The 16,231-nt window shown below is 38.8% G+C and overlaps 1 protein-coding gene across 5 annotated transcripts in view; it reads right to left on the bottom strand.

The window, feature by feature from the left end:
- The window catches only part of LOC135209166 (heme transporter FLVCR2-like), a 147,028-nt gene extending 133,659 nt beyond the window's left edge, over positions 1-13,369 (bottom strand). The window contains exon 1 of one of the 5 annotated variants that reach the window (XM_064241838.1): positions 13,222-13,369. In XM_064241838.1, coding sequence (XP_064097908.1) covers positions 13,222-13,279 — 58 coding nt within the window. In that variant the 5' untranslated portion in view covers positions 13,280-13,369. Of the gene's footprint in view, positions 1-1,985; positions 3,145-7,797; positions 7,978-12,790; positions 12,921-13,221 lie in introns of those variants that run through there. The other 4 variants (XM_064241837.1, XM_064241839.1, XM_064241835.1 and 1 more) reach the window with 4 other exon arrangements.
- Between the last annotated feature and the right edge of the window lie 2,862 nt (positions 13,370-16,231).

Here is a 16,231-nt window from a genome sequence, read left to right as displayed (position 1 = left end):
ATACGAACGGAGGTACAGTAAAAGGAATGAAAGGGGTAAAAGCACTACCCAGTCTTACGAGCAAATTTCTTTACCTAAGACAGGCCTCAATTCTTAGAAAAAAAAAAACGCCTCCATCCAGTGCAAGTAATAGACCGAACTTGAAGTACATACAAGCTAGACACAATCCTATGCTAGAATCTCCATTTCTCAAGGAGTGTTAAGTGCGTTTTATACAATTTTGCTTTTAATATCTGTTAAAACTACTTATAATCTTTCTAGAATTCTTAAAAACAACATTTACATACTTTACTCGGTCTAAGGAACACGTTTTTTTATTAGTATTTGGAAGTAACTAGGCCTAACACATTTAGCTAAAATCTAAATACTGTTACGTCATCAATTAATATTAATAATAATAAAGTTTAGGCAAAGTCTAGCAATCAACTTATTCTGCTATTTATTCTTCGGAAGTCACTACCAACACTTCACGGGTTAACGAAGAAAAATGATGAGACTAAGTAACGATCATTATCTGCATGAGCCCACGTTCTTCTAAAAACGGACGACGTAGGCATTGAGGACATCGAAATCAAGGTTATATTACAAATTCTATGGGACAACATCATGACTTTTCACTATCTTGATAAAACTGGGATTCGTGGAGGGTACGTTGATGAACCATACCTTTTCTTATCAAAATCTTGAATTCATACGTGAACAGTTCAGAACGACAAAGAAATGTCGATTTAAAACCACTTCAGTAATTAAAGCGAAATTGGATATATGCCTCTGGTAAATCGGTACTTGAAAGTCTGCAAATAATTTTTAAAGAAAAAGGCGTTTTGATTTGACGATATACAATTCAAGCCGAAAACTTGACACTTGCAAACACGTGGTGTTAGGAGTCCAACGGAACTGTGAATTCAAGTCACGCTCCTTCACGGGCTAACATCATCGTTCCAAAATTTACTGCTTAGGAACACTCAGCAGAACTTGTGAGTTCAGGGTCAATGGCAATGGGTCACGTTGATGCATGGCAAGGCAACAGAGGGAGAAAGATTGTCAACGTCGCGTTTTGAATCGCGAAATAAAGGTAGAAAGTGTTAGGCCTATAATTGTTTTTTGCTACTGAAGATTCCAAAGTTCGCATGATTTAAATATCACAAACAACATTCTCTTTTTGTCTGATAGTAGAAAACAACTTTGCTAAAATTCCGATTTTCCAAATCCTCATAAACAGCAATAAAAGAATATATCAAGTGTTACATTAGATGGAAAGGGAAAAAAAAAAAAAACTCCAATTACATTTGATGGACAAGAAAAACACCAAGCTCCAATAAAAGACAATAATTTTTCATGTGTTTGAATTCATTGTTTTTACTTCAAAGGATTATTCAATTAAAAGTTTCTTCAATATGAAACAATGAAAAATAACTTTTCAGCTGCATGTTGACGACAACGTTGACAAAGGGCACATTTCTTTTATAAAGTTTCTAAATACAGAAATAAATGTATCAGAATTCATTTGATTTAAAGTATGTTTAATTTGGAATACATATATACAAGGTAATATATATATATATATATATATAATATATATATATATATATATATATATATATAGATATAATGCTAGACTCTAAACAGTGTTTGTGTTCGAGTCTAAATAGGGAAAAGTTTAATTATTGATAACCTTCTCTACCTAACTGATCTATTTCAGAGTCAATTACTTTCTTAAAATAAAGAGAATTAATCAGACACTACTCTAAATAACAAAAAAGAAAACTATGAATCATTCATGACTTCAGTGCAAGTTGCACCTAACTTGACCTGCACCTGCTAGACCTCGGAAGTTCGCAGCTGAAAAGTTGCCCTGAGTAATATGTCAGTATTTAAGTGGTTAAATGGAGAACGAAATAACGCTCTTGAGTGACCATCCCCCCCCAAAAAAAAAGAACGAAAAGAAGCCCTTGCAGTGCACACGCTGCCACATTTGACTTTACCGGTGTTGTATGTGCTGGCGGTGGTGGTGGTCTCCATGAGCGGGTAGTGCGCGGCGGAGGGCGGAGTGGAGGGTGACACGAGCGTGCTGGTCGTGGTAGAACTAACCAACCTGTGCTCCATCTCGCTCCCCATACCGTTTAGCGCTCCACTCGACATTATTCAACAACTTTATCGTCCACTCTCTCTCTCAATCTCACCGACGTTATATTTCCTCTCTCTCTCTCTCTCTTTCCTCGGGACGCCGCGGCAAAACAAGATTTATTTGCCCTATCGATTTATTTGCGCTAAGCGCTCATCACTCCGGGGAGCGGTTTTGATTCGTGGCAAAAGAACAATCGATAGTACAACCGGAGGTTTCGAGAACCGTTTTCAGGACAACTTTCGCTCACAAAGACGTGTAAAAAACATTGGCGATGGCGTCGATGATGCAATGCCAGCGTCACTGACACAGCATGGCTCTCTTTCTTGAGGCCCTCACGACACAGCGAAACGGGGCTCACGCAACGTAAGCATTTGCTTGTTTCCACTTCAGGATAGCCGGTGGGTTGCAATGATTTCCGCCGGATACCACAAAGAACCTGCTTTTTCGACGGGATCCTTAAACGTTAAGAAGGGATTAAGACACTTTCACTGCCACTTGGGGGAAAAACGTTCGCAATTCGGATTGAGCAACGTCACAGCATCGAGCGGCTATAGGCCTTTAATATAGTATAGGTCTTGGCGGCGGGATGAGGGGGAGGAGATTTATAAGCCGCACGGAATCTGCAGCTTTAAAAGCAAAGAAAGCGGGACACAAAGGAGGAGGAGAGGGAGAGAAAGGGTCAGAAGAACAATGATGTCGCACAAAGGCACACGGCGCCAGACAGACAGACAAACATCACCTTACTCTGTCGGCTTCTTGGCAACTGGCTTTTAGAACTTTCCGACGCCCCCCGAGTTGCCATCCGACAATTGCTCCCAAAAACGTTTTATCGTACCGGAATCCATGGACTGCACATCACTCTCTCTCGCCCTTACACCAAAACAGGCTGGGATACCACACGAACGATAACTCATCATCAAAACTAAGGGGAAACGAACGGCATTTTAGAGATCGAGGACGAGCAAGAGAACAAATAAATGAAATAAGGCGGAAACAGCTGTTCTCGCCGAGTGCCATACACAGCGTACTCCTTTGCACCCTCCCTCTCTCCCTCTCGCTCTCTCTCTCTCCCTCGCTCGCTTCCCAGGCACTCGTGCAATAAGAGAAGTATGAATGGGAGTGGCACTGTCATGCTGACGCACATAGGTTCAAAAGATGGAGGGGAAAGACCACATGTTTATGTACTCTATACTAAATGTATTTAATATAAGTTTCAGTCTAAGGAAAACTGACCTCTATCGTGGCAATGTAACATGAGCTAACTTTACGTTGCTACCCCGGGGAAGTGTCAATATCCTAGGCCTATACTCTGTTTTTTTCCATCTGTCCATCCACCTGTGGTGTTTTTGTATGGTAACACTGCGTCCCGGGCTTTAAATAGTTACATTCAGCTTACATTCAACGATTATAATAACATCCTATTTCGAATATTAACGGTGTAAATCGCATACAGTAAATTATTAAAACACTTTTCAGTTGCAAATGTACACCCAGATATCCTTTTATTTACCTAAAACCTACACACTGCGTAACTATCTAAAGCCCGGGACGCAGTGTTACCATACAAAAACACCACAGGCGGATGGACAGATGGAAAAAAACAAGAGTATAGGGACTAATGCACTCTCAGTAGGAAAAGGAGTGCGTCTAAATTGGAGGAAAAGCCTCTTCCCCAGAGGCCAAGGGCAAATGCTCTCTTATTCTGAAGGTTAAGGGGAAACAAAACAATGACTAGCATTAGAATACACTAGGAATATACGATTAGGTCATAAGACCAAGCGCTGGGACGTACGAGATCATTCTACGCTGAAAGGAAAACAGTAGAAGGTTACAAGGTGTAACAGAAGGAAAACTTCGTAGTCGCACTAGGAAACAATTGTTAGGAGAGGATAGAAAGTAAGATGGAAGAAAGAGGATATGAACGGAAGTACAGTAAAAGGAATGAGAGGTGTTGTTGAAGCTGGGGGAATAGAGGACGCTGAAAAAGCCTTAAGTAATGTCTACAGTGCACCACGTGGAGTTCACTGATGGCATTACTCCACTACGGGGATAAATAGCGTTAGATCACCTGTTTGGTGTGAAAATTCCCAGGGTCACTGTGGCCCGCAGTTCTATACTCGCCACTCGCGTAGCAGATCAACGGAAGAAAAACGTATAGGCCTACGGAACTGACTCAGTAGGGCATCATTAAAAATAAGAAAATAAAATACACCTCTGCTGATAGTTACAGAGTTAGGGAAATTACATGAAAGATATTTTTGCCTGTCTTTTCAAGTCAGTGGCTGGGAGGCGCGCAATTGTAACCACAATTTTCGCGAAATATTCAAATTTTAACTGCATTCAGATTATTATTATTATTATTATTATTATTATTATTATTATTATTATTATTATTATTATTAATCTGCTTTGAGGTTTTCCTCCTGTTACACCTTTCAAACCTTTTACTGTCAATTTCCGTTTCAGCGCCAAATAACCTCATAGGTTCCAATACTTATCCTTTGGCCTAAGTTCTATATTCAATTCAACTCAGCGCAGAGCACGATCAATGAAGTGCCCTCTGAAATTGGATTTTTAAAAGACTAACTTAGTGAATGGAGGGATATCTGAATATTATCTACTAAGTAGGCGATAAACAAAGAATGCGCTGAGGAAACGAAAATAGATCTATCTTTCGGTGGTCTCTGTATAACGCTGCATGAGCCGCTGCCCGTAAAACTTTAACCACGGCCCGGTAGTGGCCTGGCCTATGTCATGCCAGACGCACGATCATGGCTCACTTTAACCTTAAATAAAATGAAAAATACTGAGGCTAGAGGGCTGCAATTTGGTATGTTTGATAATTGGAGGGTGGATGATCAACATAGCCATTTACAGACCTCTACCCTCCGTAGTTATTAAAACTGAGGGCGGACAGACAAAACCGGTACAATAGTTTTCAGAACACTAAAAAAAAAGACTGCTTTAGCTGGAGGTGTGGGGGGTGACAATATGGTTATTATTACAGGTAAATTTGATAAATAACGAGAAAAATGCACGAAGCATTGATAAAGGAAACTTTAGGAATAAAGATGCTAAAGTTCCAGAAATACACGAGTCAGCTGGGACGTTATTGGGTGGATATAAAGAAGAAGAAAGTGAATACCGGAATAATAAAATAGGAGATTCAGGGATGGTGAAATGGACAATGTTGGGTGTATGCTTTTCTGATAGCAGAAAGGGCTGTGTGAAAGTACACAAAAGGATAAAGTTTGAGAATAAAAATGGGGGTAAATAGCAATCTAAGAAGAACTCTTGTAACTACCATAAGGAGTAAAAGACTTTAAACTAGAGGCAAGCAAACATAATAATATATGGAAACCTCATTATCCTACAGAATTCAATAAAAGCCATAAAACATCTATTCCGCAACTCTCTTGAAATAACAGAAGCCACCAGCAAACAGAGCCTCATGAGAGCAAGAGAGGAGAGAGAGAGAGAGAGAGAGAGAGAGAGAGAGAGAGAGAGAGAGAGAGAGAGAGAGAGAGAGCAATGCTAAAATCAGGACCCGTTCAGTATTTGGATGGGTCATGAGTGAAATACCAGGAACAATAGAAGCCACTAGCAAACAGGGCCTCATGGGAGCAAGAGTATAGGACTAGTAAGAGAGAGAGAGAGAGAGAGAGAGAGAGAGAGAGAGAGAGAGAGAGAGAGAGAGAGAGAGAAGTTCCCAAGGTAATATCTTCAGCTGATAGATCTACACTGCTACGATTAATCCATCACCGAGATCGTTGTAATTCTACTGAGATAAATAGGTAGGGTTTCAAATTTTATTCTCTCTCTCTCTCTTGTCTTGTTGAGTTAGTACTATTATCTTTTCCTCCCGTGTTATTATCATCGTTATCATGACCTCCTCGATGATAATATCACCTTGGAGGGTTATCGTCGTTATCATCACCTTGATTACAAGCCAAATGGCAACCATAGTCGTAGAACCACTATAATTCAAGGATTCCCGGTTAGGAAAACACTCTATAAAGCACACAGAAGGAAACACAAAGGAAGGAAGGAAGTGAAATAACAGCGCTAAACAAACAAACAATAAATACACAAATAAATAAATAAATAAATAACCAACAACGAAAATTCGACCCAGCGTGGACTGAAGTTCCAACGGTTCTATTTACAAGAAAACCGTTTAGTTGTGAATAAATCTGTATAGGGCAGTGGTTCCCATCCTATTGTGTATTCACCCAAGAGGGTAATTTGGATAATGTATATGGGTAATGGAAGGCTACTATGTGATTTATAATTTGTATCTTACAATTTAGAAATTTAACAAAGGCATAAGTCGGTAATAAGATAACGGGTAAGATCATATGCATATTTTTATTTTTCATTCTATTCACTGAAAAGTTAATGATTTATTCATACATACCACCTCAGATATTGCTGTCATTTAAAACTGAGATTATAGAAATATAAACAAAAACAAAACATCAAAACTTCAGTAAGTTCCTAAAATAACCATTATCTGTTTATTTTATTACAGATTCATAGAATCTATACTAATTTCATCTGATGTGGGTAACACAAACTTGAAGTTGTCAGTAAATGGATAATGTAATGCAAAAGATTAGGAACCACTGTGTCAGGGGGATGGGTCTGCTAGACTGAATCCAGGCAAAAATGTCACATATAAAAAAAGTCACATTTATCTTTCCTAGACAGTGAGCTGAACCCCTCAAGAAAGTTATAAACCACTATGGATCCATGTATCCACATTTGCAGCGAGTTTAGTGCAGGTTGGTCCGAAAGTCTTGTTACCCCCCAACCAAAATGTACCAACAACAGAGGTACAAGTGTTGCAATAATACAAAATACAGATCCTGGATTCAGTTTATTCACTGTAAGAACAATAGAACGAAATAAGAACACTGAAACAATAGAAGAAGTAATATAGTAATAGAGAAGATGATGTACTGGATTCAGTTTATTTGCTTTCAGCCATCAGAAAAAAAACCAATATTAGGACAAAACCGTGAAAATTACAATAATATTAAGGGGTAACAAGAATAAAGTGAATCCAGGATATGTTTTTGTTTGTTTGTATGGTGTTTTTACGTTGCATGGAACCAGTGGTTATTCAGCAACGGGACTAACGGCTTTACGTGACTTCCGAACCACGTCGAGAGTGAACTTCTATCACCAGAAATACACATCTCTCACTCCTCAATGGAATGCCAGAGAATAATGCAGGATATGTATTTTGTATTATTGGAATACTTTTACTTCTATTGTTGATACTTTTTGGTAAGGGTAACAAGACTCTCGGACCACCCTATACAAACCCGTTGGGGATTTTTAATTTTAACTTGGTATATATCATCAACCTTTGGGGCGTGTTTACTACAAGTCCGTTGAGGATGACAAAAAAAAAAAAAAAAAAAAAAAAACTGTAAATATCAAGAAGATAAGATAATGACCCCTAAGAAATATTGTGCTCTTTTCCCAATGACTTTATTACCGGCCACCATAAATCAATGACTTATTTTTCCTAGCCAAAACTGACCTTTTTTTCCCTGTGACTTTATTTCCGCTAGACCTACGTCCTAAACCAAGGACTTTCAAGGGCCCTTCGTGCAGACGATGTGTGACACTGCCTAGTGGTCACCTATCCAAGTACTGACCTGAATTTTGGGTTGAAGCTGTCGATTCCACGTCCATCTTCACTCTAGAGACGCGGCCCTATACAGTCGACAAGCCACCAGGTGCACAATTCACTGTTTAGATCAACAGGGGCTTAGAACCATAGGCTATTCTTGTAAATAATTCAATATCGGATAAGAAATTACGTAAAGTCTGAAAGGAAAGAGGAAATCCGGCAGTGACAGAAGCACCTTTTAAAAGACAGAAGGTTGAATGAATAAACGCACAACTAGCCACAGGAAATGTCACAACGCCACTGGAGAACTTTACCGAGTTTTAGTTTTGAACACGCGTCCTTTAGTCACTAGTACCAAGGCTGCTAACCACAAAAGAGAGAGAGAGAGAGAGAGAGGAGAGAGAGAGAGAGAGAGAAATTAGTTGTAGTATACCTATGTTATAAAAGCAAGGGAGCTCACACATTATACGTGCACAAACTCACATAGGATTAGTAAATACATAATTTATCAATGGAGAGAGAGAGAGAGAGAAGCGTGGGGAGGTGCATAAACAGCATATATATCAAGGTCTCAGATAAGCATATACATCGCACGAACCAACACTTGCATCATTTATTTATAAATAATTCAGGTCGACGACACATTTCCCATTCCCAAACATAATGAATAACCGCCACTTTTAATGTGAAAACAATGAATATTTGGCTACCATTTTCGTTTGCCATTGTGCCTCAGAATTCAATCAACATTCCTGTGCTGTCATGAGTGTTGGTAGCCGCTGTTAAGTGACAGTGTGTTGGTAGCCGCTGTTAAGTGATAGTGTGTTGGTAGCCGCTGTTAAGTGACAGTGTGTTGGTAGCCGCTGTTCAGTGATAGTGTGTTGGTAACCGCTGTTAAGTGACAGTGAGTTGGTAGCCGCTGTTAAGTGACAGTGTGTTGGTAGCCGCTGTTCAGTGATAGTGTGTTGGTAACCGCTGTTAAGTGACAGTGTGTTGGTAGCTGCTGTTAAGTGACAGTGTGTTGGTAGCTGCTGTTATGTGACAGTGTGTTGGTAGCCGCTGTTAAGTGACAGTGTGTTGGTAGCTGCTGTTATGTGACAGTGTGTTGGTAGCTGCTGTTAAGTGACAGTGTGTTGGTAGCTGCTGTTATGTGACAGTGTGTTGGTAGCCGCTGTTAAGTGACAGTGTGTTGGTAGCTGCTGTTAAGTGACAGTGTGTTGGTAGCTGCTGTTATGTGACAGTGTGTTGGTAGCCGCTGTTAAGTGACAGTGTGTTGGTAACCGCTGTTCAGTGATAGTGTGTTGGTAGCCGCTGTTAGGTGACAGTGTGTTGGTAGCCGCTGTTAGGTGACAGTGTGTTGGTAGCCGCTGTTAGGTGAACGTTGGTGTTGGTAGCCCTGTTAAGTGACAGGTGTGGTGGTAGCCGCTGTTAGTGACAGTGTGGTTGGTAGCCGCTGTTAAGGTGACAGTGTGTTTGGTAGCCGCTGTTTAAGTGACAGTGTGTTTGGGTAGCCGCTGTTAAGGTGACAGTTTAGTTGGAGCCGCTGTTAAGTGACAGTGAGTTGGTAGCCGCTGTTAGGTGACAGTGTGTTGGTAGCCGCTGTTAAGTGACAGTGTGTTGGTAGCCGCTGTTAAGTGACAGTGAGTTGGTAGCCGCTGTTAAGTGACAGTGTGTTGGTAGCCGCTGTTAAGTGACAGTGTGTTGGTAGCCGCTGTTTTAAGTGAAACAGTGTGTTGGTAGCCGCTGTTAAGTGACAGTGAGTTGGTAGCAGCTGTTAAGTGACATTGTTGGTAGCCGCTGTTAAGTGACAGTGTGTTGGTAGCCGCTGTTAAGTGACAGTGAGTTGGTAGCAGCTGTTAAGTGACATTGTTGGTAGCCGCTGTTAAGTGACAGTGTGTTGGTAGCCGCTGTTAAGTGACAGTGTGTTGGTAGCTGCTGTTAAGTGACAGTGAGTTGGTACACACTGTTAAGTGACAGTGTGTTGGGTAGCCGCTGTTAATTACAGTATGTTTGGTAAGCCGCTGTTTAAGTACAATGTGTGTTGGTAGCGCTGTTAGTGACAGTTATGTTGTAAGCCGCTGTTAAGTACATGTGTTGGTAGCTGCTGTTTAAGACAGTGCCTGTTAAGCGCTGTTCCAAGTGACAGTGTGTTGGTAGCCGCTGTTAAGTGACAGTGTGTTGGTAGCCGCTGTTAGGTGACTGTGTTACCTGACATCAATTGTATAAATATAGACTAAGTTTCCGATTGCTGTGCCTTATAATCATATCAATCAGTTTATTGATATTTTAAGCCGATCTGGCATCGTAACATCATGATCATAGACGCCAACATCTACATATATTAGGCGTATTAAACTGTTGTCACAAAAGCTAAGGTCAAGAACGCCAATGAAAACAAAAATATATTAAAAATTAAAATGTAGAAACGTGAAGGTTTCAAAACAATCAAAGTCGTTGAAACGATTGGTAATGAAATAAAGCATTAAAGCAAAAATAAAGTCTTCCATTTTTCCAGTTTTTTTTTTTTTATTTTTAAGTTTAAATGATAAAAATAAACATAAAATACAGTAACCGTTTTAAGCTACTGATAAAAAAATAAAAAAAGTATATTTGCAATAATTCGAAGATGGTCCTAATATCTGATTTTATAGGAAGGATATGGGCGGGAAAATACTAAAGGATATTTAAGTACTGAATCGCAATTACTTAAATGGTTAAAAAGTAGAATGTTCAATACTTTCAAAGTAAATAAAGTAGGATTTAAAAAGTATTCACGAGTCGATATATCTTTAATTTAAAAACATATTTAGATGAATAGTAAAAGTTGTAATGTAGTAAATAAAACTGTAAATGTATATTTCTTAATAAAAGAAAAAGGGAAACATTCCCCGTGTGTCACATTACCCAACCACACGTTTAGAAAAAAAAAAAATTAATACACTCGTGTTTTGAAAACAAAAGTGCAGAAAAACCTAGACGCAGTGATGTTATTTTTATCAAGCTTGTATACGGCGTCTTCCCAACAAACTGTCGGTTACTGGTCAGAACGCTGATTTATATTCTATGCACGTTTTCCTTATGCTTTTATGTCATAAAACGTTTTTCCCCGCGGCGTCTCCATCTGGTTTCAAGTCTGCCCAACGTTTGCTCCCTTAACGATGTCAAAATGACATTTTAAAAAGTAATTTAGGATGTCAAAATATTATTTGAAAAAAGTATATGTTTCAAGTAAAGTCTGCTAAAATGTCTCCTTCCAAATATACAATATACACACGGTTTCATCATATACTGAATAATCGAATGTCTTTATCACGATATTCCTAGCCCGGTTGCAAATTCCTGAGATGCATGCTAGCATTGCACTAGCCACGGGTTTTTTTGCCATGCGCCTAAATGAGATTCAGTTAGAATAGATCCTCGTGGGTGATTAGGGCATGGGAAACAAAGGGATTATTTTCAAGAAAATTCTATGGTTAGTTTTTAAGATGATGGCGTCCCGCTTTTTTCAGGGAAATGTCTCAGTACTCGGTTGCATCTATGGGAAAATGATTCCCGTTTTCCGCGATACCTTCCGATATTTCAATTGTATTACTGTTTACACACAAAAGGAATGCGAATATGAAGGCAAAACTCTATGAAAATGACAAAACAAGTGACTGAAATACTCCTGAAAAGTCTGAAAAGCTTCGATGGAAAATAACGATACGAATTTATGTGGAAAAAAAATACATAAACCTACGAAAACAAAACTGTAAATACCGGAACAAGAAAATCTTGCGGCTTTTTTTTTTTACGAAACAAGTTAAAAATAATCCGAAGTTCCCTCGGCGCAATCGAGTCTTCTGTACAACGTATAATGCTGTATGAGCCGCAGCCAGGTGGTGCCCAGTGCTATACCGTTGCCAACCGCACGATCATGACCAACTTTAACCTTAAATAAAATCATAACTAATGACGCCAGGGGGCTGCAATTTGGTACGTTTGATGACCGGAGGATGGATGATTAACATAGCAATTTGCAGCCCTCTAGCCTCAGTAGTTTTTCAGATCTGAGGGCGGACAGAAAAAAGACTAACAGACAAAGCCACTTCAATAGTTATCGTTTACAAAAAACTAAAATGACGTCTCTTGTTCTGTGAACATTACGATATTACCAACATTCAGATACTTAATAACAAAACTTTTGTCAAGTGTTAATCACCAAGAGTGTAAACATACATACAACTTTATTACAGTCCTTACTGTGTATGTCTAGGCAGACTGCACTCAATATTGAATTAAGGTGCAACAAAAATAACCCTAATGATTAGACTTACAAATCTAGAATGTACTTTCTCAGACAGAGAAATTTCAGGTATGCGTCTAGCTATTGATAGATGTACAATAAATAAATAAATAAATAAATAAATAAATAAATAAACTTAAATTGGCAAAAGTTGCAATGAACAATTTAATGTAATTCTTAATGAAAATTATAAATAACTCAAAAACTAAAAAATGCACGTAATTGAATAGCGAAAAATAATAAACTACAAGTTAATGATAAATAAATAAAAAATATGAAAAAACCATGGCAGGCTTTCATAGTTGAACACTCCACCAAAACTAAACAATGCTTATCAAGGTCTGTTTAATAACTATGACTTACAGTAGTATTATTATACTTGAAACACGTATCGTACAAACGAAACGAATGTTTTTATGTATGGAGATTTTAATGAAATCTTCGATTTACCGCCATAATTCACCTTTCCTTGTTTTTCTTGTGGTGTGTGACGGTCAAATCACACACTTACTACATATCAATTATAGGTGTGTGTGTGTGTGTGTGTGTGTGTGTGTGTGTGCAGCAAACAAACGGCTGTGGAAAACCTACCACAAGATTCACTAAGTCCTATGTAAAGTGACTGATGCAAAGAAAGAGCGTTTACTCAAAATTAGAACACAAACTTTACCAATGATTAGGACTGCCCGCTTTCTTTAACAGCTATCTAAATAAATCAGATTGTAAACCTTACCCGAAGACAGTTTTAACGGCGTCTGCGTCGTCATCATTTCATCATACACACAAACTCTCTGGTTTGGCCACCATTTAATAAAAAATCCTAGGCACTCATGGAGAACTACACAGTTAACGCCCATGCTCTGCCAGGGATGTCACTCGCTTTATCAGCGATCTCTTAAAAGACGCTTCGACTTTGTCAATACCTATTTTAAAAATACACAAGCAATACCAATGGCCGTATCAGCTTGATCAACGAATATCTACTAAACCCAGATCTAGAGAATCTGGAGCACACGAAAGCAGCAGCATACGTAGATATATATCGATGAGGTCGACGAATACCCAACGAGAATACACGAGCTTCATTACAGACGCTGATGAATCATACAACTTCATATCACCTTATTCAACAACCATTTTAACAATATTCGCACGTCTACATACCTGAATACCTCACACGCGGTGAGCCATCTATGAAAGGAGTAATTTCATCCTGGTCCATGGCGAAAGCAGTCAGAAAACTTCGGCACAACCTAACCCGAAAAGCTGATCCTCAAGTTGGGGTAATGAATGGCCGACACAGGGTCCACAGGGTAGAGGGTAGATTCTTGGGGGCGGAGGAATTTGAGGGGTATGGAGGGGAGGGGACCTGGCGAGTGGCCAGAGGGCGGGGTACTGACACCCAAAACTTTCTATGAGGTAGAAATTATGATAAAGGTACGGAAATATTCCTCTTCGAAATAACTATAATACATACGCGATTTAGACATGACATGTATCACAGGGTATGGCAGGATGAAATATATGAACAAATATGAAAATCTCCATGACGAGTTGATTACGTTAGCATTACCAATGAAGGTGGTGAATACTGTTCCACAAACTATTATGTGGTAGGCAGTGAGAACATACAGTTATTATGTATAGATGAAGCATTATCAGTGGAAGGTTTTATCTTTTGCTGAATTACATGTGGTTATTTAATGATTAGGCTATTTACTATTCGTGCACACTCTCAAAAGACATGTAAACAGACAGACATGTGTGTATAGCCTACATTGTTGCTACGGGAGAACAGAATAATACTCCTTTCCAGAATAATACTCCTTTTCAGAAATCTTACATTTCACTATCCATTAAATACGCCTACGGTTACAAGCAGTGTAGAATTAACGGTAACTAAGTTAACTAACCCCAGTGTACACTATACACTATTCTACTGCCCACCTTGGTTTCGTTTACGACTAAACCATCATTAAAAGTCTGATCTATTATTTCATCTAAACTGTGGAATTACAACTTCTGGTTAAACCTTATCGAAATCGCGTTTCAACAAGAGATTATATTACGTTTTTACGTGTTAGTGTCAATGACCACTAATCTAATTCATGTGAAATCACTCAAATAAATCCCAGTGCCTTCGACCATGAATGCAGAGAGAGGGGTCACGGGTCTACTTGGGTGGTTGTGGGGGATTGGCAGTGTCCAAACCGGCCAGGTTAGGGCACGGCATCCAAGAATACCTTTTTAGGTCAAGACAAACCTGGTTGGGTCCTGCCCCCTCTGGAATATCTCCCAAAAACATATAATTGGGTAAAACTGAAACCAACTACCGCGGCCTCGTTCCCGCCACTCGCTGACCATATCTACCACCATTTGTTCATATTTGTGTTTGTGATATTTGCCGGAGATTTTGTATAACTTAGTGCTTATATTGAAATAATGTACACTATAAAGGGTAATTCATTGTAATGTTCTCAGGTAAAACGGTAAATGGTAAAGGACGACTCGTTAAACACAATTCATCCGCGCGATTAACGTGTTTACAGGGGAACAAGGGAATCAGCCAAGGTCCGAACCTTGGCTGAATCGGACCAGTCTGATTCACCTTGGCTGATCGGACCAGTCTGATTCACCTTGGCTGATCGGACCAGTCTGATTCACCTTGGCTGATCGGACCAGTCTGATTCGGACCATGTACTGGCTCATTCGGACCTTTATCCAGGCTTATTCGGACCTTCATTTATGATTGGCCGATTCGGACCTAATATGCGGAATGCGGTGGCGGCTCCTGGCTATCATTCATAAACACACACACACACACACACACACACACACACACACACACACACACACATATATATATATATATATATATATATATATAAATTATATTATATATAGATATATATATTATATATAAGGCACTATAAACAATGCCGAAAACTTTATGTCTTCAAATTCTGTTTTTTCTTGGGCTATAACTGATCACTAATGGATGATTACCCTAATCAAATATGAAACTGTCAACAAAACTGAAAAAAGTATTAAAATACTAAAATTCCAAGCGGTAACTTTCGGCAGCGGAGAGACTGGCGGTCGGACTGACGGAAAATTGAGAATATGAGGTTACATAAAAATATTAATTTTATGTAAACTAAGCGTAGCAAAATAATAATTAAACCATTATAAAGAATAAAAACTCGAAAATAAAAACATCAAGATAGTACAAAACTGAGTATGACAGTAAAATAAAATAACATAGGCCTATATAAAACAAAAAGGACCAAAGAACACCCACCTGAAACACAGACGTATGCATACTCTCTCTCTCTCTCTCTCTCTCTCCTCCTTTTGGCAATCTCTACCTTCTCTCTCTCTCGTCTCTCTCTTCTCTCTCTCTCTCTCTCTCTCTCTCTCTCTCTCTCTCTCTCACATTGAGGAAGGCAGCAGAATCGCTGTCGAAAACTATTTTGAATTTAAGTATCATTCCCATTTATTGCAACTCACCACTGAGTTGATTATTCTGCATGACATTACATATCATTAGTATCGTCACTGATTTGACCACTATCACTAATGCTACATATTAATCAGGCTATTGACGAATTTCAAATCATACCTTCGCCTTCCAACAACTCCAAGACTAGACCAATACTGCTCGAGAGGCCAGTGCTCCCATTACCCTTACGGGCGAGCTGGCTACATTATCTCCTTACTAACAAAATAAGAACTGCTGAGAACCAGCAGTTCAACATATTGTTTCAATTATAATTATTATTATTATTACAAAAAAAGGGGAATGGTAATCATTTTTAAAGGATTATCGATAATCTATACTTAATTTCTCATATTCATAATTTTGTGCATATATATTATGAAATCTATAGGGGGTGCTGCAGTTTCACATAGCCTGCTGACGAGCCGCCATTGCTAATATGTATTTACATGTGTGACATTGTTTTATAATATTGATTCAATGTTTGTAATCCATAATCATTCCAAAGTCTATTATAAATATATATTGGGGAAGCAATGGAAATCCACTCCTCTCACGTTTCTAGGACCATTAATTTCGTACAGTTACATATTGCTCTAATTTTTAGAATAGTTCATGTAAAAATAAAGCCCAAATTCACTCAAATTCACCCGAAATAGCCCCTTCATTTACACT

The sequence above is a fragment of the Macrobrachium nipponense genome, chromosome 37 (genome assembly GCF_015104395.2).
Source record: "Macrobrachium nipponense isolate FS-2020 chromosome 37, ASM1510439v2, whole genome shotgun sequence".
NCBI lineage: Eukaryota > Metazoa > Arthropoda > Malacostraca > Decapoda > Palaemonidae > Macrobrachium > Macrobrachium nipponense.
The sequence above is the reverse complement of the archived record's forward strand: the minus strand, read 5'-3'. Positions and strand labels throughout refer to the sequence as shown.